Source organism: Salvelinus namaycush, chromosome 12 (assembly GCF_016432855.1).
Source record: "Salvelinus namaycush isolate Seneca chromosome 12, SaNama_1.0, whole genome shotgun sequence".
In the NCBI taxonomy this organism is placed as follows: Eukaryota; Metazoa; Chordata; class Actinopteri; order Salmoniformes; family Salmonidae; genus Salvelinus; species Salvelinus namaycush.
In genome coordinates this window covers 7,005,753-7,032,256 of record NC_052318.1, presented here as the reverse complement: position 1 = coordinate 7,032,256, position 26,504 = coordinate 7,005,753, and the positions used below count along the sequence as shown (strand labels likewise).

Sequence of the window (26,504 nt, the reverse complement as noted above, 5' to 3'; positions counted from 1 at the left end):
CGCTAGCTTACCAATCTACCATTTTTTTTTGCTGACATGGGCTAATTGAGTGACTATCAGTGACTAACATAAGTGAAAAACTGCTGATGCACAACCACATTTCTAACTTGCACCTTGTGTATTCTACTATTCTAACTTGCAATAGTAAGTTGAGACCCCGACTGAGTAAAAAATACTGCCACCACCATGCTTCACCGTAGGGCTGGTGCCAAGTTTCCTCCAGACGTGACACTTGCATTCAGGCCAAAGAGTTCGATCTTGGTTTCATCAGACCAGAGAATCTTGTTTCTCATGGTCTGAGAGTCTTTAGGTGCCTTTTGCAAACTCCAAGCGGGCTGTCATGTATCTTTTACTGAGGAGTGGCTTTCGTCTGGGCACTCTACCATAAATGCCTGATTGGTGGAGTGCTGTGGAGATGGTTGTCCTTCTGGAAGGTTCTCCCATCTCCACAAAGGAACTCTGGAGCTCTGTCAGAGTGACCATCAGGTTCTTGGTCACCTCCCCGACAAGGCCCTTCACCCCCGACTGCTCAGTTTGGGCGGCCAGCTCTAGGAAGAGTCTTGTTGGTTCCAAACTTCTTCCAATGAAGAATGATGGAGGCCACTGTGTTTTGGGGGACCTTCAATGCTGCAGAAATGTTTTGGCCCCCTTCCCCAGATCTGTGCCTCGACACAATCCTGTCTCGGCGGTCTACGGACAATTCCTTGGACCTCATGGCTTGGTTTTTGCTCTGACATGCACCGTCAACTGTGGGACGTTATATAGACAGGTGTGTGCCTTTCCAAATCATGTCCAATCAATTGAATTTACCACAGGTTGTAGAAACATAAAGTTGTAGGAACATCTCAAAGATGATCAATGGAAACAGGATGCACCTGAGCTCAATTTCGAGTCTCATAGCAAAGGGTCTGAATACTTATGTAAATAAGGTATTTCAGTTTTTTATGTTTAATAAATTGTAGATTGATGAGGATTGATTGATGTCTTCCTTTCCTGTGGCAGTCCTCATGAGAGCCAGTTTCATCAAAGCGCTTGATGGTCGCTTGACGCGACTGAACTTGAAGAAACTTTCAAAGTTCTTGAAATTTTCCAGATTGACTGACCTTCATGTCTTTAAAGTAATGATGGACTGTCATTTCTCTTTGCTTATTTGTGATTTTCTTGTCATAATATGGACTTGGTCTTTTACCAAATAGGGCTATATTCTGCATACCACCCCCCTACCTTGACACAACACAACTGATTGGCTCAAACCCAAACGACGCTGAGCCAATTGTGCACCGCCCTATGGGATTCCCAATCACGGCCGGTTGTGATACAGCCTGGATGTAATGTTCCAACATCTAGTGGAAAGCCTTCCCAGAAGAATGGAGGCTGTTATACCAGCAAAGGGGGGACCAACTCCATATTAATGCCCATGATTTTGGAAAGAGATGTACTATGAGCAGCTGTCCACATACCTTTGGTCATATAGTGTACCTTTATAAAATAAGTAGGGGCTTGGATCAGAAAACCAGTCAGTATCTGGTGTGACCACCATTTTCCCCATGCTGCAAAACACATCTCCTTCGCATAGAGTTGATCAGGCTGTTGATTGTGGCCTGTGGAATGTTATCCCACTCCTCTTCAATGGCTGTGCAAAGTTGCTGGAACATTTCTGGGATCTTTAATTTCAGCTCATGAAACATGGGACCAACACTTTGCAGGTTGCGTTTATATTTCTGTTCAATGTACATACAGTACATACATAAACATTACACAAATGATGTGAGACTCTGGTCTAGAACAACCACAAAGTACAAACAGACTCTCTCCTGTTGAGATGAACAGACAGCTCAAAACAGACTCTCTCCTGTTGAGACAGGAAACCGCTCACTCAGAGGCGGCACTCCTAGTGGCCGGAGACTTTAATGCAGGGAAACTTAAATCAGTTTTACCTAATTTCTATCAACATGTTAAATGCGCAACCAGAGCGAAAATAATTTAAGATCACCTTTACGCCATACACAGAGACGCGTACAAAGCTCTCCCTCGCCCTCCACTTGGTAAATCTGACCACAATTCTATCCTCCTGATTCCTGCTTACAAGCTAAAAATTAAAGCAGGAAGCACCAGTGACTCGGTCTATAAAAACGTGGTCAGATGAATCAGATGCTAAACTACCGAACTGTTTTGCTATCAAAGACTGGAACATGTTCCGGGATTCTTCCGATTGCATTGAGGAGTACACCACATCAGTCACTGGCTTTATCAATAAGTGCATCGAGGACGTCGTCCCCACAGTGACTGTACGTACATACCCCAACCAGAAGCCATGGATTACAGGCAACAATCGGACTGAGCTAAAGGGTAGAGCTGCCGCTTTCAAGGTGCGGGACTCTATCCCGCAAGCTTATAAGAAATCCTGCTATGCCCTCCAAGGAACCATCAAACAGGCAAAGCGCCAATACAGGGCTAAGATCGTACTACACCGGCTCCGACGCTCGTCTTATGTGGCAGGGCTTGCAAAGTATTACAGACTACAAAGGGAAGCGCAGCCGCGAGCTGCCCAGTGACATGAGCCTCCCAGACGAGCCAAATCACTTCTATGCTCGCTTCGAGGCAAGCAACACTGAGGCATGCATGAGACTATCAGCTGTTCCGGATGACTGTGTGATCACGCTCTCCGTAGCCGACACGAGTAAGACTTTTAAACAGGTCAACATTCACAAGGCCACGGGGCCAGACGGACTACCAGGAAGTGTGCTCCGGGCATGTGCTGACCAACTGGCAGGTGTTTTCACTGACATTTTCAACATGTCCCTGATTGAGTCTGTAATACCAATTTGTTTCAAGCAGACCACCATAGTCCCTGTGCCCAAGAACACTAAGGCAACTTGCCTAAATGACTAGAGACCCGTAGCACTCACGTCCGTAGCCATGAAGTGCTTTGAAAGGCTGGTAATGGCTCACGTCAACACCATTATCCCAGAAATCCTAGACCCACTTCAATTTGCATACCGCCCAAACAGATCTACAGATGATGCAATCTCTATTGCACTCCACACTACCCTTTCCCACCTGAACAAAAGGAACACCTACGCGAGAATGCTATTCATTGACTACAGCTCAGTATTCAACACCATAGTACCCTCAAAGCTCATCACTAAGCTAGGGATCCTGGGACTAAATGCCTCCCTCCGCAACTGGATCCTGGACTTCCTGACGGGCTGCTCCCAGGTGGTGAGGGTAGGTAGCAACACATCTGCCATGCTGATCCTCAACACTGGAGCCCCTCAGGGGTGCGTGCTCAGTCCCCTCCTGTACTCCCTGTTCACCCACGACTGTGTGGCCAGGTACGACTCCAACACCATCATTAAGTTTGCATACGACACAACAGTGGTAGGCCTGATCACCGATAACGACGAGACAGCCTATAGGGAGGAGGTCAGAGACCTGGCCGGGTGGGGCCAGAATAACAACCTGTCCCTCGAAGTAACCAAGACTAAGGAGATGATTGTGGATTATATGAAAAGGAGGACCGAGCACGTCCCCATTCTCATCGACGGGGCTGTAGTGGAGCCGGTTGAGAGCTTCAAGTTCCTTGATGTCCACATCACCAACAAACTAGAATGGTCCAAACACACCAAGACAGTCGTAAAGAGGGCACGACAAAGCCTATTCCCCCTCAGGAAACTAAAATTATTTGGCATGGGTTCTCAGATCCTCAAAAGGTTCTACAGCTGCAACATCGAGAGCATCCTGACTGGTTGCATCACTGCCTGGTACGGCAACTGCTTGGCCTCCGACCGCAAGGCACTACAGAGGGTAGTGCGTACGGCCCAGTACATCACTGAGGCTAAGCTGCCTGCCATCCAGGACCTCTACACCAGGCGGTGTCAGAGGAAGGCCCTAAAAATTGTCAAAGATCCCACCCACCCCAGTCATGGACTGTTCTCTCTACCACCGCATGGCAAGTGGTACCGGCGCGCCAAGTCTAGGACCAAAATGCTTCTCACCAGCTTTTACCCCCAAGCCATAAGACTCCTGAACAGGTAATCAAATGGCTACCTGGACTATTTGCATTGTCCCAGCCACTCTCCCAACCCCTCTTTTACGCTGCTGCTCTCTATCATATATGCATAGTCACTTAAACTATACATTCATGTACATGCTACCTCAATTAGCGCGACTAACCGGTGCCCCCGCACATTGGCTACCTGGACTATCTGCATTGTGTCCCGCCACCCACTACCCCCACTTTTACGCTGCTGCTACTCTCTGTTTATCATATATGCATCGTCACTTTAACCATACCTACTGTACATGTACATACTACCTTAATTAGCCCGACTAACCGGTGTCTGTATATAGCCTCGCTACTGTTATAGCCTCGCTACTGTATATAGCCTCGCTACTGTATATAGCCTCGCTACTGTATATAGCCTCGCTACTGTATATAGCCTCGCTACTGTATATAGCCTCGCTACTGTATATAGCCTCTCTACTGTATATAGCCTCGCTACTGTATATAGCCTCTCTACTGTATATAGCCTCGCTACTGTATATAGCCTCGCTACTGTATATAACCTCACTACTGTATATAGCCTCGCTACTGTATATAGCCTCGCTACTGTATATAGCCTCGCTACTGTATATAACCTCACTACTGTATATAGCCTCGCTACTGTATATAGCCTCTCTACTGTATATAGCCTCGCTACTGTATATAGCCTCGCTACTGTATATAGCCTCACTACTGTATATAGCCTCGCTACTGTATATAGCCTCGCTACTGTATATAGCCTCGCTACTGTTATAGCCTCGCTACTGTATATAGCCTCGCTACTGTATATAGCCTCGCTACTGTATATAGCCTCGCTACTGTATATAGCCTCGCTACTGTATATAGCCTCTCTACTGTATATAGCCTCGCTACTGTATATAGCCTCTCTACTGTATATAGCCTCGCTACTGTATATAGCCTCGCTACTGTATATAACCTCACTACTGTATATAGCCTCGCTACTGTATATAGCCTCGCTACTGTATATAACCTCACTACTGTATATAGCCTCGCTACTGTATATAGCCTCTCTACTGTATATAGCCTCGCTACTGTATATAGCCTCGCTACTGTATATAGCCTCACTACTGTATATAGCCTCGCTACTGTATATAGCCTCGCTACTGTATATAGCCTCGCTACTGTATATAGCCTCTCTACTGTATATAGCCTCACTACTGTATATAGCCTCACTACTGTATATAGCCTCACTACTGTTATTATTCACTGTCTTTTTACTGTTGGTTTTTTATTTCCTTACTTATCTATTGTTCACCTAATACCTATTTTTTACTTAAAAATTGCACTGTTGGTAAGTAAGCATTTCACTGTTGTATTCGGCGCACGTGTCAAATAAACTTTGATTTAATTTGACTTATCCATTAGAGAAGGGAAGCAGTGTCATGTTCAGTATGAGTTCATTTCTCATTATGTTAATGAGCCCAATTGGGGCAGGTCTCTCAGGAGGTAGCACTTCAAGGGTTTGAAAAGAACACACTGGCACGTCTAATGAAGACAGGTTCACACTTAGAAACTTAGACAATCTAGATTTTTATTAGGGATAACACTTGAAAGACTTAGTGACGTTCTATGAATCCACGCACGCACAGAGACGAGGACCGTCATTGTAAATAAGAATTTGTTCTTAACTGATAGCATGGCCCTATCTCACACCGAGCGATGGCATTTGTTATACACAATCCTGTTATTGCTAACCAATATCACAGATTATTTTGAAATAAACATGAATAGCTTATTGGGAATTCATGACCGGCACATGAAAAATATTTTTTTTCTGTGTGTAGTACACAATTTTGTATAAAGTGCATTTTAATCACAGATAAAGACAGTAGGTTACTTAAGACAGAAACGATAGGAGGGAGGTTGGTCGGGTTGGTCGGTAAGATTGTATAACGCAACCGTCTAGTGTTAAGACAGAAACGAAAGGAGGGAGGTTGGTCGGGTTGGTCGATAAGATTGTATTACGCAACCGTCTAGCAACCCAAATGTTGCATGGTCAAATTATGTCACAGACAACTTTAGCATTTTAGCTAATTATCAACTTTGCAACAACTTACTACTTTTTAACTACTCAGTTAGCATGTTAGCTAACCCTAACCTTAACCCTTAACTACTTAGTTAGCATGTTACCTAACTCTAACCCAACCTTAACCCCTAGCCCTAACCCCTAAACCGAACCTTAACCTCTAACCCTAACCTTAACCTTTAGCCTAGCTAACGTTAGCCAACTAGCTAATCTAGCTAACGTTAGCCACAACAAATTGGAATCCGTGTAATGTACATAAATGCATTATGAAGAACGATAATTGTGTAATTTGTGTCTACTTTCACAATAGGCTGTGATAGTGTGTTGGTTATTAAGTGATCCTGACTTCTACCTTCTACTTGTTCTAAGTAAACACACCACTAACGAGGATATGCAAACAAGAATCCTTGAATTTTTCTAATGACCTGCATTTTGGATAAAATTGTTTAGGAGAAGAGAAGATATGATATTAATGCAGGGGTGTTGATCTCGGGCTTGGAGGAAATTTACCCGACGACACCCCCCAGGCTTGGTAAAGAACAACTAAACACTCCTGTTAACATCCCTCAGACACGCTCATTAATGTCTTCCTGTCAGTCAGTCTCCAGCGCCTCACAATCACACCTTATTATGTGAAGCTAGGTGCTGCTGGATGTGGAGAGTTCGGAGCAGCTTGATGAGGAGATGAAGGGGGCCCTCTGTGGGCCCTGCCTGCCTGGCCGAGAGAGAGAGAGAGGAAAGAAACAGACACATAGAAACAAATTGCTCCCCAAGCTCACCGGGCCAGAGATGGAGGAGAGGGTTCTGACAGAACACAGCAGTCAATTAGAATCCCACTGTCATCATGACTTCACAACATATAAAGTGCTCATGGAAAGTGTCAGAGCCACACAAACCAGAAACAAGGACTGGGACACTTCAGCCTGAATTACAATAACATATCCTTATGCTACCTCCTCAATGACAGCGTGTCCCTATTTCCACATCCCCACAAATCAAATGATCAAATCATTTCCGCGGGGAGTGTTACACGGAACCCAAACCAGCTGCGTGCGTGCGCCATCGTACGCCATCGTGCATAAATGTATTTTGTCCCCCCACACCAAACGTGATCACAACACGCAGGTTAAAATATCAAAACAAACTCTAAACCAAATACATTAATTTGGGGACAGGTTGAAAAGCATTAAACATTTATGGCAATTTAGCTAGCTAGCTTGCACTTGCTAGCTAATTTGTCCCATTTAGATATCTTACTGTTGCTAGCTAATTTGTCCTGGGATATAAACATTGAGTTGTTATTTTACCTGAAATGAACAAGTTCCTCGACTCCGACAATTAATCCACACATAAAACGGTCAACCGAATCGTTTCTAGTCATCTTTCCTCCTTCCAGGCCTTTTCTTCTCTGGACTTTATATTGCAATTGGAAACTTTCATAAATTACGTGCCTTACCGCCACTGACTTCATTCGTCTTTCAGTCACCCACATGGGTATAACCAATGAGGAGATGGCATGTGGGTACCTGTTTCTATAAACCAATGAGGAGATGGGAGAGGCGGGACTTGCAGCGCGATCCGCGTCACACATAGAACTGACTTCTATTTTACCCCTTGGAAACGCAGACGCTCGTTGGTGTGCGCGAGCAGTGTTGGTACAATAATTGAATAATATAGATTTCTAAATGTATTTTGCAACGCTCGCGCACGCGACGCGAGTGGTGTAGTAAACCTGTTACTCTTGAAAACCAGATTACAGAAAGTAAATTGGCGAATAATTGAACTTTTCCTGAAACATTATACAGAACACATCATTAGGGAGAAAGTTGAGGATTTAACATGAGCTCTGTAACCAGATGTAATAATTGTGCGGTATTGGAGGCAGCTGAGAGTTAATCCCTGTTAGAACAGAGGAAAAGCCAGCTGCTGCTATAAATGATCTCCTGCATTGCTCACACAAAAACCCTTGGCCCCCGCGGCAGCTTGAATATGCTGTCCTTTTTGAAATGACAAATCACAAAAATAAATTACTCCTTTGGCACAAACTACCAACCGTCTTTTGTTGTTCCTTTTGGTCCAATGGAACAGTGAATAGCAGTAATAAATTAACATATAGTATTTCCCATCTGTAGCCCACATAACCCATTGCGTGTATCTATTTGTACATGTGGAGGGGTAGTGGCAATATTGGGTAAACTAATTAATTGTAACAGTATCTTCACATGTTCAATCTTAGCTATCATGCAATGCCTCCTAACCATTCAAAGTTGAACCTCCCCATGCGATGCCATGTTGATAGATTCTCTATCCCAGAGAGGGTGGAGGAGGACCCAGCTGTAATCGGAATAACTGGAAGCGATCGATCATCGTAGCACTGACAGGCAGGCAGTCAGGCAGTCAGTCAGCATCACTGGCCGCTAACTGGGCTGGGGGGGTCAGGGCTGCCCAGGAACAACATGGCTGATTAATCCAACCAATCAATGGCCAGCGTTCACCAGGGAGGCGTCTCTAATTGCCTAGCACTAGGACCTGGCAGTGTTTCTATGGCTCCAAGGTGAGTGAGTGAGTGAGTGAGTGAGTGAGTGAGTGAGTGAGTGAGTGAGTGAGTGAGTGAGTGAGTGAGTGAGTGAGTGAGTGAGTGAGTGAGTGAGTGAGTGAGTGAGTGAGTGAGTGAGTGAGTGAGTGAGTGAGTGAGTGAGTGACTGACTGACTGACTGACTGACTGACTGACTGACTGACTGACTGACTGACTGACTGACTGACTGACTGACTGACTGACTGAGTGAGTGAGTGAGTGAGTGAGTGAGTGAGTGAGTGAGTGAGTGACTGAGTGACTGAGTGACTGAGTTTGTATTTACTGGCACTTTAGAAACACGGATGGCGCAAGTGACAGATGAGAGTCTGGTCATTAATTATAGTCAGGAGGAGGATTGCTGCTGGCCTCAGGCCACAACCTAGCTCCTGACTGGAGGACTAACTGTCACAGAACAGGCTGATCCATACTGGCCATTGACTTGCCTCAGTTGTGTGACAAAGCCGGGGAGAAAAGCCTCTAGGTGGAAATCGAGTCTAGAAATGATAGTTTTAACATATTTACAAATGTACAGTTCCACAGAGAAGCCATGTAAATCAATGTGATGCCTCACAAACTGGAAAATGGGTTGTCTCTACTCTCTACTACTCTCTACTCTCTACTACTCTCTACTCTCTACTAATATATACTCTCTACTCCTCTCTACTACTCTCTACTCTCTACTACTCTCTACTACTCTCTACTCTCTACTAATATATACTCTCTACTCCTCTCTACTCCTCTCTACTCTCTACTCCTCTCTACTACTCTCTACTAATATATACTCTCTACTCCTCTCTACTACTCTCTACAACTCTCTACTCTCTACTACTCTCTACTCTCTACTAATATATACTCTCTACTCCTCTCTACTCCTCTCTACTCTCTACTCTCTACTCTCTACTAATATATATTCTCTACTCCTCTCTACTACTCTCTACTCTCTACTACTCTCTACTCTCTACTAATATATACTCTCTACTCCTCTCTACTCCTCTCTACTCTCTACTAATATATACTCTCTACAACTCTCTACTCTCTACTACTCTCTAATCTCTACTACTCTATACTACTCTCTACTCTCTACTAATATATACTCTCTACTCCTCTCTACTACTCTCTACTCTCTACTCCTCTCTACTACTCTCTACTCTCTACTCTCTACTACTCTCTACTACTCTCTACTCTCTACTAATATATACTCTCTACTCCTCTCTACTACTCTCTACAACTCTCTACTCTCTACTAATATATACTCTCTACTCCTCTCTACTCTCTACTCCTCTCTACTACTCTCTACTCTCTACTAATATATATTCTCTACTCCTCTCTACTACTCTCTACTCTCTACTACTCTCTACTCTCTACTAATATATACTCTCTACTCCTCTCTACTCCTCTCTACTCTCTACTACTCTCTACTAATATATACGCTCTACAACTCTCTACTCTCTACTACTCTCTACTCTCTACTACTCTCTACTCTCTACTAATATATACTCTCTACTCCTCTCTACTCTCTACTCTCTGCTAATATATACTCTCTACTCCTCTCTACTCCTCTCTACTACTCTCTACTCTCTACTAATATATACTCTCTACTCTCTACTAATATATACTCTCTACTCCTCTCTACTACTCTCTACTACTCTCTACTCCTCTCTACTACTCTCTATTCTCTACTCCTCTCTACTAGTCTCCATTCTCTACTCCTCTCTACTACTCTCTATTCTCTACTCCTCTCTACTACTCTCTACTCTCTACTAATATATACTCTCTACTCCTCTCTACTCCTCTCTACTACTCTCTATTCTCTACTCCTCTCTATTCTCTACTCCTCTCTACTCCTCTCTACTCTCTAATACTCTATACTACTCTCTACTCTCTATTACTCTCTACTCTCCTCTACTCTATACTACTCTCTTCTCTCGACTACTCTAAACTCTCTACTATATACTCTCTAAAACGCTCTACTACTATACTTTCTCCTGCTCTATACTCTCTACTACTCTAAACTCTACTACTCTAAACTCTACTACTCTATACTCTCTACTACTATACTTTCTACTACTCTCTACTCTCTACTACTCTATACTTGCTGCTACTCTATACGCTCTGCTACTCTATACTCTCTACTACTCCATATGCTCTTCTACTCTATACTCTCTACTACTCCATATGCTTTTCTACTCTCTACTACTCTCTTCTACTCTCTACTACTCTATACTCACTCCTACTCTATACTCTCTGCTACTCTCTACTACTCTATACTCTCTACTACTCCATACTCTCTTCTACTCTCTACTACTCTATACTCTCTTCTACTCTAAACTCTCTACTCTCTACTACTCTATACTCTCTAAAACTATCTACTACTCTCTACTCTCTACTACTCTATACTACTTTATACTCTATTCTACTCTACACTCTCTACTCTATACTACTATATACTCTCTAATACTCTCTACTCCTCTCTACTACTCTATACTCTCTACTACTCTATACTCTCTTCTACTCTATACTCTCTACTCTCTACTACTCTATACGCTCTACTACTCACTGCTACTATATACTCTCTACTACTCTCTACTCTCTACTACTCTATACTACTATATACTCTCTACTACTCTATACGCTCTTCTACTCTATACTATCTACTACTATATACTCTCTAATACTCTCTACTACCTACTACTCTATACTCTTTACTACTCTCTACTCTATACTCTCTACTATCTCTACTCTCTACTACTCTATACTCTCTACTCTCTACTACTCTCTACTACCTACTACTCTATACTCTCTACTACTCTCTACTCTATACGCTCTACTACTCTCTACTATCTCTACTACTATATACTCTCTACTACTCTCTACTCTCTACTACTCTATACTCTCTACTACTCTCTACTCTATACTCTCTACTACTCTCTACTACTCTATACTCTCTACTAATATATACTCTCTACTCCTCTCTACTACCTACTACTCTATACTCTCTACTACTCTCTACTCTCTACTACTCTATACTCTCTACTAATATATACTCTCTACTCCTCTCTACTCTCTACTACTCTCTACTCTCTACTACTCTCTACTCTCTACTCCTCTATACTCTCTACTAATATATACTCTCTACTACTCTCTACTACTCTATACTCTCTACTACTCTCTACTCTCTACTACTCTCTACTACCTACTACTCTATACTCTCTACTACTCTCTACTCTATACGCTCTACTACTCTCTACTCTCTACTACTCTATACTCTCTACTACTCTATACTCTCTACTACTCTATACTCTCGTTTACTCTCTACTACTCTATACTCTCTACTACTCTATACTGTCTACTACTCTCTACTCTCTATTAGGGTTGCAAAGGGTTGGAAACTTTCCGGTAAATTTCCAGAATTTTTCCAGACATTTTCCACGGGAAGTTAAGCCCTGGAATTTGGGGAATTTTGCTGAAATTCATCAAAAAAGTTAGCTTATAACATTGAGCCTTTTTTGTGGGATACACATAAGGCAATTCTAGGTCTTGTGGCATATTTTGGTGAAACTATCCCCAATTCAATGGAATTGCAACCCTCTGCACGCACAGTGGATTCTTCCATCACATGTGCAGTGCACTCTTCCATCACATGTACAGCTGATTCTCAAGATCTTGCACACTAATGAGATGCTATTGCTCCCACACTACTACACTGTCTGAGCCAAGTACTACATGCGTTCTGGTAAGTTTTGATTACAATACTGGGTGAGGTGAATATATTTTATATGACATTCATGATTTTTTGCTAACTAGTAAATAGTACCCTACAGCAAAGTGTGTTTAAATCATTTCTAACTTGTTAACAATTTCTGCTAGTTAGTTTTTGCTACCATGTGGGTTTTAGCTTGCCTGCTAACTGAGGAGTGTTAATTCACCTGTTTCCATACATGTTTCATATTAAAACATATATCTTACAAAGGAGTTGTTTAATCTAATTGCTTAACTATTTATCTGTACATGGAATTGTATTTATTTATTTTTTCAAATTTAAAAAAACTCTTTACAGGAAAATGCCAAGGGCACTATCTGATGTGTGGAGACATTTCACTGCAGCTAATGTAGAAGGAAAAGCTATGCACATTTGCAAATACTGTGCCAAATCTTATGTGAAGAATGCAACAAAGATGCAGAATCATCTGGCCAAGTGCATAAAGTTCCCTCAGTGCTCACAACAAGCAACCTCTGACAAAAGTCCCTCTACTTCTATTCGAGGTGAAAATGATGAATCAGACACCTTATTGATAGCAACAGCTCATGGTCCTCCTGGAATCAGAAGTTTTTTTGACTCAATGGAGTAAATTTGTCCATTGAGAAATGCTGATGAATGTCTTGCTCGGGGTGTGTATGCAACTGGTTCACCTCTGATGCTCACAGGCAATGTTTTGGATATGTGGAGACACCCAGCCAGCACCTGCCCTTCATTCTCATTCTGCTGAGTCCCTTGACAGAGAGAGAGCCGTCTCAGCTCAGCTCCCTGCTCTTTCATTTTATTTTCTCTATACTCATGTGCAAACAGGGAGAGTTAGCCATTGTTCATGACTCTCAGTTCCATTTCATTACATTACACATAAGAGTCATTGTCATTTGACAAAGGCGTTAAGCATAAGGACCTTACCTTTCATATCAGCGAGAAATGGATACACACCTTTATAGGGTTTGCGTTAGTGTTCCCACATGGCCACATCTCCATGTTACAGCGCGTGTTTACAGAAGACAGACTGCAGATGGAGGGACCACCTATACTAATTAGCTATCTAGCATGCTCCGAACACCTGTGTGTAACAGAAGAAGTCTTCCAGAAACTTGCTGTCACTGAAACGTGCTGTCTCTGAAACGTGCTGTCACTGAAATGTGCTGTCACTGAAACATGCTGTCTCTGAAACGTGCTGTCTCTGAAACGTGCTGTCACTGAAATGTGCTGTCTTTGAAACATGCTGTCTCTGAAACGTGCTGTCTCTGAAACGTGCTGTCTCTGAAACGTGCTGTCACTGAAACGTGCTGTCTCTGAAACGTGCTATCTCTGAAACGTGCTCTCTCTGAAACGTGCTGTCACTGAAACGTGCTGTCTCTGAAACGCGCTGTCTCTGAAACGTGCTGTCACTGAAACGCGCTGTCTCTGAAACGTGCTGTCTGAAAAGTTTGCGATTATTTTGATGTATATGAAAGTAAAGGGCTTTATGTTTCTAGAACCGTATCGCAATTGAGAATTGATTCCCGTTTAAATGGAGTATTTATAAGCTATTGTTACAGGTAAACCAATTTTCCTTTGTGTGTGTGTGAGCGTGTGTGTGTTCGTATGCGCATGTGTGTGCGTGTGAGCATGTGTTTGTGCGTGTGTGTATGTTCACGTGCGTGTGTGTGTGTGTGTGCATATTTCTGAACTCATAAATGACTAGCACATAATAACCATACACTCTGAACATTCTGTATGGCAGCATTACTCATCCAACTGAAACAACTCTTTAGGTCACATATGTACTTAGAACATCAATCATCTCCAACTTCTCCTTCAGTGGAGTGAGGCGTTGCTTGTGTTGCTTGCGACAGGCCTTTTTTTCCCCAACAGAAAAAAACTAAGTAAGTTAAGATAATTATATGATAATTGCTTTGGATGAGAGGCTCTCTCGCTATATGATGTGTGGACAGGACACTGGACGTGGCTACTACTGCTGCTGCTGCTGCTGCTACTGCTACTACTACTACTACTACTACTGCTACTGCTACTACTACTACTACTAGGCTACCACTACTACTACTACTGCTGCTACTACTACTACTACTACTACCGATGCTGCTGCTGCTGCTGCTGCTGCTGCTGCTGCTGCTACTACTACTACTACTACTACTACCGCTGCTGCTGCTGCTGCTGCTGCTACTACTACTACTACTACTACTACTGCTGCTGCTGTGTGCGCCACTTGGCATGCTGTGTGAGCCACGTGGTATGCTGTGTGAGCTACTTGGCATGATGTGTGAGCCACTTGGCATGCTGTGTGAGCCACTTGGCATGCTGTGTGAGCCACTTGGCATGCTGTGTGAGCCACTTGGCATGCTGTGTGAGCCACTTGGCATGCTGTGTGAGCCACTTGGCATGCTGTGTGAGCTACTTGGCATGCTGTGTGAGCCACTTGGCATGCAGTGTGTGGTCAAACATCCTGCCTCCCTGCTTGCAGAGAATGAGAGAGCCAGCCACAACCTGCCCTCCGAGCCCCAGCAGACAGCTTGAAACCCGTCCCTCCATCCCCCTCCCCACTTTAATTGAGTCCTCCTAATGCCCCCTTTTATTTCGACATGATATGTTAATATGTTACGCTTTGCTGCATCAGATACCAAGAGACCTCAGTCTTCTTTTGTTTTGTGTTTAATGAAGGAAGACGTTCCTGCCCCTTTTCCCGGATAAAGTAACTATGGGGAATTTGGCCGTGCTCAACTCAACTGGGAGCAATCGCAGGGAGGTGAGGCATATATACTCTGAGCGCTTCATCCATCAACACAATCTGCTATGGAGAGACGATGTGTGAGCTTCCTACACAGATCCGTCTCTTTCTCCCCAGTCAGCGCTAGGCTGGGAGGATAGTCAGAATACACCACTGCTCATTCAGCTCAATCAGTCACGCAAGGCAGCCAGCCCCCCAAAAAGATCCTACGGCACACCAATCAGACTGAGTTATAAGAAAGTCTCTCATTTGAATTCCCCTCCACCAAACAGAAGGTGATAGCGCATTGCGCCGTGCAGTCTGCAAGAGAAGGCCCTCCTTGTTTCCAGGTCAAATACCTCCATCTCATCTCCCAGCTGTGGGAGGGAATGCCAGGCATGGTCGATCAAGCCTCTCCACTCTGCCACAAAGGGAGCAAGGCAGAAGAGATCCTCCTCTCAGTCAGTCACAACCCCACTCAGACAAGCTTCACAGCCTCTGTTTGTGTTGAATATTTCATTGTCTCTCTCTTCCTCTGCCGGCTCCTCAAATGACCTTTAACGGCACAGCCAAACTTCCCCTCTCTCTGCTCTCCTTCCTCACTGCCAGACTCCATCTCACAATAATTATAGTCAAACACTCTGCAGAACCCTCTCTTCTATCAAAATTCAACAGCACCTAAAATAGCCCTAAACAAGTGATGGGGGGGGGGGGGGGGGGGGGGGAATCGTTACAGTTACATATCGCAATATTATTTCTGAAGATATTGTGTTTTTTGCTAGGTAGAGTTAGCTAGCGCTAGTTGGCTGTACCGGCACCAAAACTCTGGTATTTTTTATCTTATAGCTTGTTCTCCATCTTCTTTTTAAATAGTGAACCAAAATGTTTTAAATACTTTTATTTCCATGACTAACCAAAACTCCTTTTCTCTTTCTGCAGAAGACTTATAGTGACAATATTACATTTAGCTAATGCTCTTATCCAGAGTGACTTACAGTAGTGAGAGCAATATATTTTCATACTTGTCCCCCATGGGAATCAAACTCACAAGCCTGGTGTTGCAAACACCATGCTCTACCAATTGAGCCACACGGAACATATGGTGAATATGTTTGTAACATCAAATCTCAACAAAATCACAGCATCGAATCACAATACCTATAGAATCCTGGGAATTGCAATACATATTGTATGGGCACCTACGTCTATTGATAATATCATATTGTGAGGTCCCTGGAAATTCCCAGCCCTAGCCCTCACTCTCAGGACTGTATAAGAAATTGCAGCCCATTGATTTGATGTGCCGAGGGAACAATGACCACTGCTATTGAGGCTAATGAAAGCAGAGCGTGTGTTAACTATGGATGAGGTCAATCCATTTCACTCTATGGTCTGGGTCTCCTCTCACTGTTAGTGACAGAGCTGCTCTATAAGAAACTTCAGGTCCATTTCAATTTCAACCTGGGTATCTACTCTGTATGTTAATAATATGTAATAAATCCAGAAGAAACATCCAGTATGTCCTCAGGTACTGGGGATCACACACTGTTATATTCACACGGACGTTCAGCTTGCTAGCTTAAGTATTACAGAGATTCTCATGAGCTTATGCATGAGATCTGGCTACCATGACAACCCAATTACCATTGTGTTCCCTGTACAGCTCCTAAGGAACTTACATCTGCATCCGTGAAGTTGATGCATTCCCAAAGATAACTCCTCAGGAACACTATATGTGCTTAAAGGAGTGGAATTCTAATATGAACAACGCTAGCAGGCAGCAACGTCGCAAAGTAGCATCTTAGCGCTGAGGGAAGAGTTGGTCTGTCTCAGTGAATTAAGAAATTAACTTTCAGAGTACCTTGAGTCTCTCTGACACTCCGTCAGTGAAGCTGATGGTAAACTCCTCCACCTTGGGCACCTTCATCTTGGATTTCTTCTGGTCCGTCTGGTACTCAGTCCGTGTCTTCACCACCACCTACAGAGAAAGGAGAGGACAAAACACAGTCAGTTACAGTGACACAGCAAAAAAACAATTCCCTTAGGGGTTAGCTGGACTTCAGTTAGACAGAGCCATCATACCGCACAGTCTTACTCTTATGTCATCACCGTGTTATCTATTCAAGGGCAGAGAGAGAAACATAAAAACTCTAACCTCTGTCTCTGTCTCTGCCAAGCAACTGTCAGGGGTTGGCTATTTTAGGCACTGGCCTGTATGATGCACCCCAATCAGAACCAATCCACTCTCTTTTAACACGATGTAGAGGAACAGAGAGTTGGGTAAGCAGAGGCCTGTCCCAGTAATGTCACTCTGCCATTCCTCACTGAAATTGGCTCAGAATAGCAGTCAAAACACAGAGGGGGAGAGAGAGATAAAAATGTGCACGTGATTACATCCTGAGTGCTCCCGAGTGGCGCAGCGGTTTAAGGCACTGCATCTCACTGCTAGAGGCGTCACTACAGACCCTGGTTCGATCCCGGGCTGTATCACAACCTTCTTAACTGACTTGCCTAGTCAAATAAAGGTTAAATTAAAAAATGTAAAAACATCCACGTGAGCCTCATTGTGCTGCTTGTATGAAAGTCTCATTGAAGATTTTGTCAGAAAGTATACTCTGCATTAAATGACTGATGAATTGAGGACATTGTACTGCTGTTTCCTTATCACTGCTACAGGCCACTGTGACTGTACTGCTGTTTCCTTATCACTGCTACAGGCCACTGTGACTGTACTGCTGTTTCCTTATCACTGCTACAAGCCACTGTGACTGTACTGCTGGTTCCGTATCAGTGCTACAGGCCACTGTGACTGTACTGCTGGTTCCTTATCACTGCTACAGGCCACTGTGACTGTACTGCTGGTTCCTCATCAAATCAAATCAAATGAGTTTATTTTATATAGCCCTTCGTACATCAGCTAATATCTCGAAGTGCTGTACAGAAACCCAGCCTAAAACCCCAAACAGCAAGCAATGCAGGTGTAGAAGCACGGTGGCTAGGAAAAACTCCCTAGAAAGGCCAAAACCTAGGAAGAAACCTAGAGAGGAACCAGGCTATGAGGGGTGGCCAGTCCTCTTCTGGCTGTGCCGGGTGGAGATTATAACAGAACATGGCCAAGATGTTCAAAATGTTCATAAGTGACAAGCATGGTCAAATAATAATCAGGAATAAATGTCAGTTGGCTTTTCATAGCCGATCATTAAGAGTTGAAAACAGCAGGTCTGGGACAGGTAGGGGTTCCATAACCGCAGGCAGAACAGTTGAAACTGGAATAGCAGCAAGGCCAGGTGGACTGGGGACAGCAAGGAGTCATCATGCCCGGTAGTCCTGACGTATGGTCCTAGGGCTCAGGTCCTCCGAGAGAGAGAAAGAAAGAGAGAAGGAGAGAATTAGAGAGAGGCAAGATTTTCAAAATGTTCATAAATGACAAGCATGGTCAAATAATAATCAGGAATAAATGTCAGTTGGCTTTTCATAGCCGATCATTAAGAGTTGAAAGCAGCAGGTCTGGGACAGGTAGGGGTTCCATAACCGCAGGCAGAACAGTTGAAACTGGAACAGCAGCAAGGCCAGGTGGACTGGGGACAGCAAGGAGTCATCATGCCCGGTAGTCCTGACGTATGGTCCTAGGGCTCAGGTTCTCCGAGAGAGAGAAAGAAAGAGAGAAGGAGAGAATTAGAGAGAGCATACTTAAATTCACACAGGACACCGGATAAGACAGGAGAAGTACTCCAGATATAACCAACTGACCCTAGCCCCCCGACACATAAACTAATGCAGCATAAATACTGGAGGCTGAGACAGGAGGGGTCAGGAGACACTGTGGCCCCATCCGATGATACCCCCGGACAGGGCCAAACAGGAAGGATATAACCCCACCCACTTTGCCAAAGCACAGCCCCCGCACCACTAGAGGGATATCTTCAACCACCAACTTACAATCCTGAGACAAGGCCGAGTATAGCCCACAAAGATCTCCACCACAGCACAAACCAAGGGGGGGCGCCAACCCAGACAGGAAGATCACGTCAGTAACTCAACCCACTCAAGTGACGCACCCCTCCTAGGGACGGCATGAAAGAGCACCAGTAAGCCAGTGACTCAGCCCCTGTAATAGGGTTAGAGGCAGAGAATCCCAGTGGAGAGAGGGGAACCGGCCATGCAGAGACAGCAAGGGCGGTTCGTTGCTCCAGAGCCTTTCCGTTCACCTTCACTCTCTTGGGCCAGACTACACTCAATCATATGACCTACTGAAGAGATAAGTCTTCAGTAAAGACTTAACGGTTGAGACCGAGTCTGCGTCTCTCACATGGGTAGGCAGACCGTTCCATAAAAATTGAGATCTATAGGAGAAAGCCCTGCCTCCAGCTGTTTGCTTAGAAATTCTAGAGACAATTACTGCTACAGGGCACTGTGCCTGTTCTAGGGACAATCATCACTGCTACAGGGCACTGTGACTGTACTGCTGGTTCCTTATCACTGCTACAGGCCACTGTGACTGTACTGCTGGTTCCTTATCACTGCTACAGGCCACTGTGACTGTACTGCTGGTTCCTTATCACTGCTACAGGCCACTGTGACTGTACTGCTGGCTCCTTATCACTGCCACGGTGACTGTACTGCTGGTTCCTTATCACTGCTACAGGGCACTGTGACTGTACTGCTGGTTCCTTATCACTGCTACAGGCCACTGTGACTGTACTGATGGTTCCGTATCACTGCTACAGGGCACTGTGACTGTACTGCTGGTTCCTTATCACTGCTACAGGCCACTGTGACTGTACTGCTGGTTCCTTATCACTGCTACAGGCCACTGTGACTGTACGGCTGTTTCCTTATCACTGCTACAGGCCACTGTGACTGTACTTCTGGTTCCTTATCACTGCTACAGGCCACTGTGACTGTACTGCTGTTTCCTTATCACTGCTACAGGCCCCTGTGACTGTACTGCTGGTTCCTTATCACTGATACAGGCCACTGTGACTGTACTGCTGGTTCCGTATCAGTGCTACAGGCCACTGTGACTGTACTGCTGGTTCCTCATCACTGCTACAGGCCACTGTGACTGTACTGCTGGTTCCTTATCACTGCTACAGGCCACTGTGACTGTACTGTTCCTCTCAGATATCTATCTGCAGACAATCTTCCCCTGGACCTCTCTAACTTGACAAATTACAGGAACTGAATGGTGCTAGCGCTTCCAATAATAGGATCAAGTAATACATTTCCAAAATAATTGCACCTTCCACAAACCGTTGGTACCTCCTCTCTCCACAGCACAACCTGGAATTAACGGCATTATATTGTCCTGAAGTCTCCAAGAGACTCAGCTACTTGCCCTGAACTCTGCAATTACAGCCTCTCTAACTTCTTCCCCCATCATGTTGACATTTTATTTCCCCCCTGAAATACCAGGCTGTCTGCACCCCATGCTTCTCTGTCTTTTTTAGAGACACTGTTATCATTACCACTGCCATTTCATTTCTCATTCATGGGGAAAAAGCAATATGTAGGCTACCCTTGGGTGAGGACATGCAGTTCCCCGGGTACAGTAGGTCATCCTAGGAGCTCCACTGAGTCAGATAATCAAACGGACTGTATTTGCATTATAATTTACCTTCATCAAAAGACTGATAATAAGATCACAGAAAGATCGTTGTCTAATCCTAGAACAGGATCCCATTTTATGTCATTATGGATAAGTCCCAAATGGTAGCCTATTCCCTATTTAGTGCACTACTTTTAGCAATAGGGTCCTAGTCAAAGTAGTGCACCAAATAGGGAATAGGCTACCATTTGAGACACATGAATAATGCACATCAATGACTGCATCACTGCTACAAGGAATTAGGAGGTGAAACTCCAAAGAAACTCCAAATAATAAACCTACCAAGATAATAAGACCCAAATATGGTCTTTACATATTCTGCTAGATTCTCCTTTATGCTTTGGTGTGTACACTTTTCTAAGAAACACTGCAGTTATTCTGAGAGGAAACTCCAGGTGAGTATTAGACGACTCACTTGTACAGTCACAACATGGCATCCCTCATCCAATAACCAACAAGCTCTTAGATGTTTGAGCCAAGTGATGGGTCATCCAACTCACCCTGTAAAACAGCAGCTTGTTCTCAAAGAAGTGCAATCAAAGGCTTGGCCTGGGGCCTGAATTCTTATGAAAACGATTGATTCAAAGTGCTACATGTACCACCCTTCATTACACTCCACAGCTCAGTTACTCTGCTGGTTTCCCACCCAATCAAGATATTGGAGACCCTGCGGCCTGCAGGCACGTCACCGGCTGTCCAGATGGGATCAGGTCTAATTCCTCTCAGCACTGACCCACAGAGAATTATGTTTCCCTGGCCTGTTTGTTCCCCTGTCTAGCCCTGTGTAGCCCTGTCCAGCCCTGTGTAACCCTGTGTAGCCCTGTCCAGCCCTATGTAACCCTGTGTAGCCCTGTCCAGCCCTGTCTAGCCCTGTGTAACCCTGTCCAGCCCTGTCTAGCCCTGTCCAGCCCTGTTCAGCCATGTCTAGCCCTGTCCAGCCCTGTCTAGCCCTGTGTAGCCCTGTCTAGTCCTGTCTAGCCCTGTCCAACCCTGTCTAGCCCTGTCTAGCCCTGTTCAGCCATGTCTAGCCCTGTCCAGCCCTGTCTAGCCCTGTGTAGCCCTGTCTAGCCCTGTCTAGCCCTGTTCAGCCCTGTCTAGCCCTGCCCAGCCCTGTCTAGCCCTGTGTAGCCCTGTCTAGTCCTGTGTAACACTGTGTAGCCCTGTCCAGCCCTGTGTAGCTCTGTGTAGCCCTGTCTAGCCCTGTCTAGCCCTGTGTAGTCCTGTCCAGCCCTGGTTAGACTTAGAGGGATAACAACAGCTGTAGCTCCCTGGCAACTCCTCCAACACAGGATGACAGAATAGACTCAACCCCACAGTGTTTAGAGTTATGTTTGAAGGTACAATGTGTAAATACCCTTCAGACCTCTTGGCCTCTCTGTAATAATGTCCAGAGAGGGTGCCATGGTTGACTTTCTCTTCCATCTATTTCAGTCATTGTTTTATATTCACCTGATAAACAGTGACATTTTCCTACGAAAAGACAGAGTCATTTGATTTTCTTTTTTGTTATTGTCCATATGTAGCTTGTTTTTGGTCGCAGGTTCAGCAATGGCTGAAGAATTGCAACATTTACCTGGAGCTAACTCTGCAGATAGCACTGCTGGGTGATGTGAAAAGTCATAGTCAATTGATCAATAATATAATTTTTTACCTAAATTTCTTACCTAAAATGTGTATCTTTAATTTACAATCTGTAGAAACTATGAGAATAGAAAGGTTCTGAACTTTTGTGAAACATCACAGAATGTTTCACAATGTTGAACAATATATGGCAAATAGAAATAAAATGATGTTCAGAGATAGATGGGAGGGGTTGAGGGGAGCTGAAGGGTGGGACTAAAAACAAATAAAAGATAACTAATGTATAATATACTGCATCCATAAAATGTATATAGCACAGGAAGTTGGTGGCACCTTAATTGAGGAGAACAGGCTTGTGGTAATGGCTGGAGCGGAATTGATGGAATGGTATCAAATACATCAAACACATGGTTTCCATATGGTTGATGCCATTCCATTCGCTCCGTTCCAGCAAGTCATTATTATGAGCCGTCCTCCCCGCAGCAGCCTCCACTGTTATTTAGTATGTATGAACTGGAAGTAGAAGCCTAAGTGTTGTTGTCCATTAGTTTACTCCAATTAGGGGAGGGGTGGTAGGGTTAGGGGAAATAATAAAGGAAAATATATCAAATATATTTAAAATAATATCTATATTTATAAACAAAATATATATGGTGGATTGCAAATTATGCAGACAATTACATTGATAGAAGCTGCAATCTATCTGCAATGTTAAAGCTGATCCACCCCATAAAAATACATTTCCATTTAACATACAGCCAAGAATCTCTGAGAAAACATGGTAACATCACCTCAGGCTGGGGAGGTTTTTAACCAGACGGTGAACATGGAATCTTGGGAATGCAGCAGAATGTGAACTGTACCCACAGCTATGCATCATCTGTAGCCGAACAAGACTACACTGTGTCTAGTCTACACACACCACTGCCCTCCAGAGCTCTGAGAGCCTGCCTAGACCACCTCTCAATCTCTGTCAGGGACGAACTAGATACTAGAATGACAGCGCTTTGAGGGGAATCTGAGAGACATTGATGTCCACTCTTCATAGAGACAACAAAGACTATTCAAACCCTCGTATGTCATTTCATGTCATTTTCACTGTTCAGGAAACACAGGACCACTGTAAACACATTATGAAATGAGCCTACACTACACATTGTTTCAAATGTCAATAATTTCCCATTAAAATAAATAACTCAACTGCATTTTCCAAGGCTGTATGCAAAGTAGAACCTTCATATTTTTTCTAGTTATCCAACCACCCTCGGAAAAATATTGGCATGGCACCTAGTCCACTTCAACAACTCCATCTCCAAACAACCAGCAATTATGTACTTATCCATTTTGACATTTTCTCTAAAGCAGCTGTTCCCGTAATCACAGTCCAATAGCACTGCTCTTGACCCATTCCGACCCTCTGAATAGTATATCTTATATGACACTTGAGAGGCATGAATCAACGCATTGAAAATTCTGAATGGTGCTCCAATTCCTCCTAGGGCGGGCATGGGATAGACAGACAGATAAAGAGATAAAGGTGTTCTGTCTGTCTGTGTTTGTCTGCCATGCTGGCCAATGGATCCTCCGTCTCCCCAGAGTCTCCCTTTATAACACTGTTGTGGAAGGAGAGGCAGGACCTGCTATTGTGATCCTGCACCCCTAGTGAAATATGACACAGGGCTCTTTTGTAATGCTGCACGTCTGTGTGGAGTGACAGGCCACTCCAGTTAGCAGGTGTACTGAGAGATTGTGCCTTCATCAGCAGAATACAAGACGAGGGCTGAAGCACCACTCTGCAAAAGTGTCACGGTTCTTCTCCTAATGGTTACTATAGAGTGACGGGCTCGGCCTGCATGGGGCCACGGGCTCTGCTGTGCTGTCGATCAAATAAACCAAGAGCCAGCCTCATGATCAGCTGGGAGCTGACAAATAAATCACAGGGAGAGGACAGTTATTTCTTTACATCCTCAATGTCAAATTAATATCAGCATTCCCTGCTGAAGTAAAACATGCATGAAATGACATCAGCAGATATGCCTTGTGACAACACAACAAAGGACCTGTCCTTCACTCCTATGAAAGAAAGAAAGAACTTCTGCGTTCATATGGAGAACACTAGCCAATCAGCTGTTATGATTGAAAATCCCTTCAAAGTAAGATTCAATTATATGCATTATTAAACAATTACAAATATCATTACTCATATCAATCATATTAACACCTTCAGTTCAGTGATTCATTCATCATCATTCTGTGTAATAAGCAGCAGAAGTCGTCAGTGCTGGGCCCAAAAAAATAAACCCCCCTTGTCAAAGTAAATTAGAGATTACATGTTTGCTGGCTTCCTTGAATGGATGATGTACATGCCAGTTATACACCTGCTTCTTTAATAGGTGCTTTAAACAAAGGAAGCAAGAGGGCAATTGAGATGACAGAAAGATGGGATTTCTGTTCAATTACGTAATGGCAATGGCAATAAATCAAGGAGTGAGTCGGAGAGGAGAGCAGAGCAGACAGACAGTCCATTTTACCTTGTCTGGGGCTCCATACTGGAGGTTACCGACGTCCAGAGGGGTGATAAGCGGCACGTTTTGGAAGCCATCCTCCACACTGACCGGTTTAGCGCCTTTGTCTTCTAGATTGCTCCCCAGTTTAACCATCTTTACTAATAGAAAATAGTGCACTTCTCAAGCAGATGCTGTAAATATAACAAAAACGATGTTAGTTCATTGTTCATGTCTCATTTATCAAACATTAAACATCTACTGACCATGCAAATCGATACGTTTGTTATTTAATCCAACCAAGTTTATTTAAACATTTAAATGACCTACATTGGATTTCAACTTTAACTTCATAATAGCATCAAATATTGTAACAGGCTAATAAGACGCTATGAAAACCCGTTTAATTATTCAAAAGATTTGATAAATTAAATATGTGGGTGTGCAGGCTAACTTGAGATATCATTTTCCCCATCTAATTTATCAAAATTAATATATTCTACATTTAAAAAAGGTGGAAAATCACCTATTCCAACGCCATGGAGCAGGCATCAAAATACATACTATGTTATCGGGCTGTTCATAGGGCTACACCTGCAGTAACCTAGCCTAGACTACCTCGTCCTTAGCGTCCAAAAACAGAATATGTCAAATAAAAACATCTACTTACGATGGACACACTTTTATAAATCCTTTTCGTTTCTTCGTCTGCTGTGTTGTAGGCTAATATCAAAGACGCGAGGCAAGGAACGCAGATGCAGGCAGACCGGGCTAAAACGCAATCAAAGCTTAGTGGTGCTGATGCGAGAAAGTAGGCAGAGACTAGCAGATTCCATAGGCAACCCAGCCCCCAAACCCAAACACTGCCTCCTCACTTTATACTTGCAAACGGCACCACTAGGTGGATTTTTGAATGAAATCCCACATTTGTTTTGGCCGATTTGAATAAAACCATAAACCTCACTCAGATGTATTTTCTTAGTCTTTATCGCCATCTAGAGACCTGAAGTTATAACTGTGCGGCAGCGTTGGGTAGTAACGGATTACATGTTTCGGGATAACTAATTGAAGTAACTGTAATCAACCCGGATTATATAAAAAAAAATGTCTAATCGGATTACAGTAAATAATCCGCCCAACATTTACTGTGCCTGTCTGTATCTCTCCCTCTGCATAATAAATAGCCATCTATAAAACTGCCTTCACATCATCTCGTAACTTTGTAAATAACAGCATATGACTGGGAAAATCCACTTGAACGCCAATTCAATTGATAATTACAAGTGGGAAACTCATCTATCATCCCCGTTCTCCCCTGCACCTCTCTGACGTTACTTGTCAACAAAAAAATACATTAAGCATGGCGGCGTCATCAGCAGTAGTTTATTGATTCTGTTCATCTTCCTTTTGATTTAGAAAGTGAAAGCAGCTCTAGATATACTTTTCGTCGACAAAAAAAGAGCAAAACACTCACAAACCTTCTAATGACCACCATGTTTGATGGTATTTCCCAGTTCAAAACGTGAAAGCACACATCTCGTATTTACGACTTCGCAACTGGTAATTACCACATTCCCACTTGGTTAAAAGTAGAACTGAGGAGCAGTTAAGTAGAATATGGGAGAAATAACATTCAAATGGACATTGTCAGTGCCGTTTCTAGACATAAACGGCCAC

General features: G+C 43.7%; 1 protein-coding gene across 1 annotated transcript in view; it reads right to left on the bottom strand.

Annotated features, from left to right (window-relative positions):
• LOC120056439 (neuronal vesicle trafficking-associated protein 2-like) overlaps positions 1 to 24,983 on the bottom strand; it is a 35,579-nt gene extending 10,596 nt beyond the window's left edge. Inside the window, exons 1-2 of the mRNA XM_039004598.1 lie at positions 24,855 to 24,983; positions 17,014 to 17,112 (exon numbers count right to left, since the gene is read on the bottom strand). Coding sequence (XP_038860526.1) covers positions 17,014 to 17,112; positions 24,855 to 24,983 — 228 coding nt within the window. The remainder of the gene's footprint in view (positions 1 to 17,013; positions 17,113 to 24,854) is intronic.
• Positions 24,984 to 26,504: the final 1,521 nt, after the last annotated feature.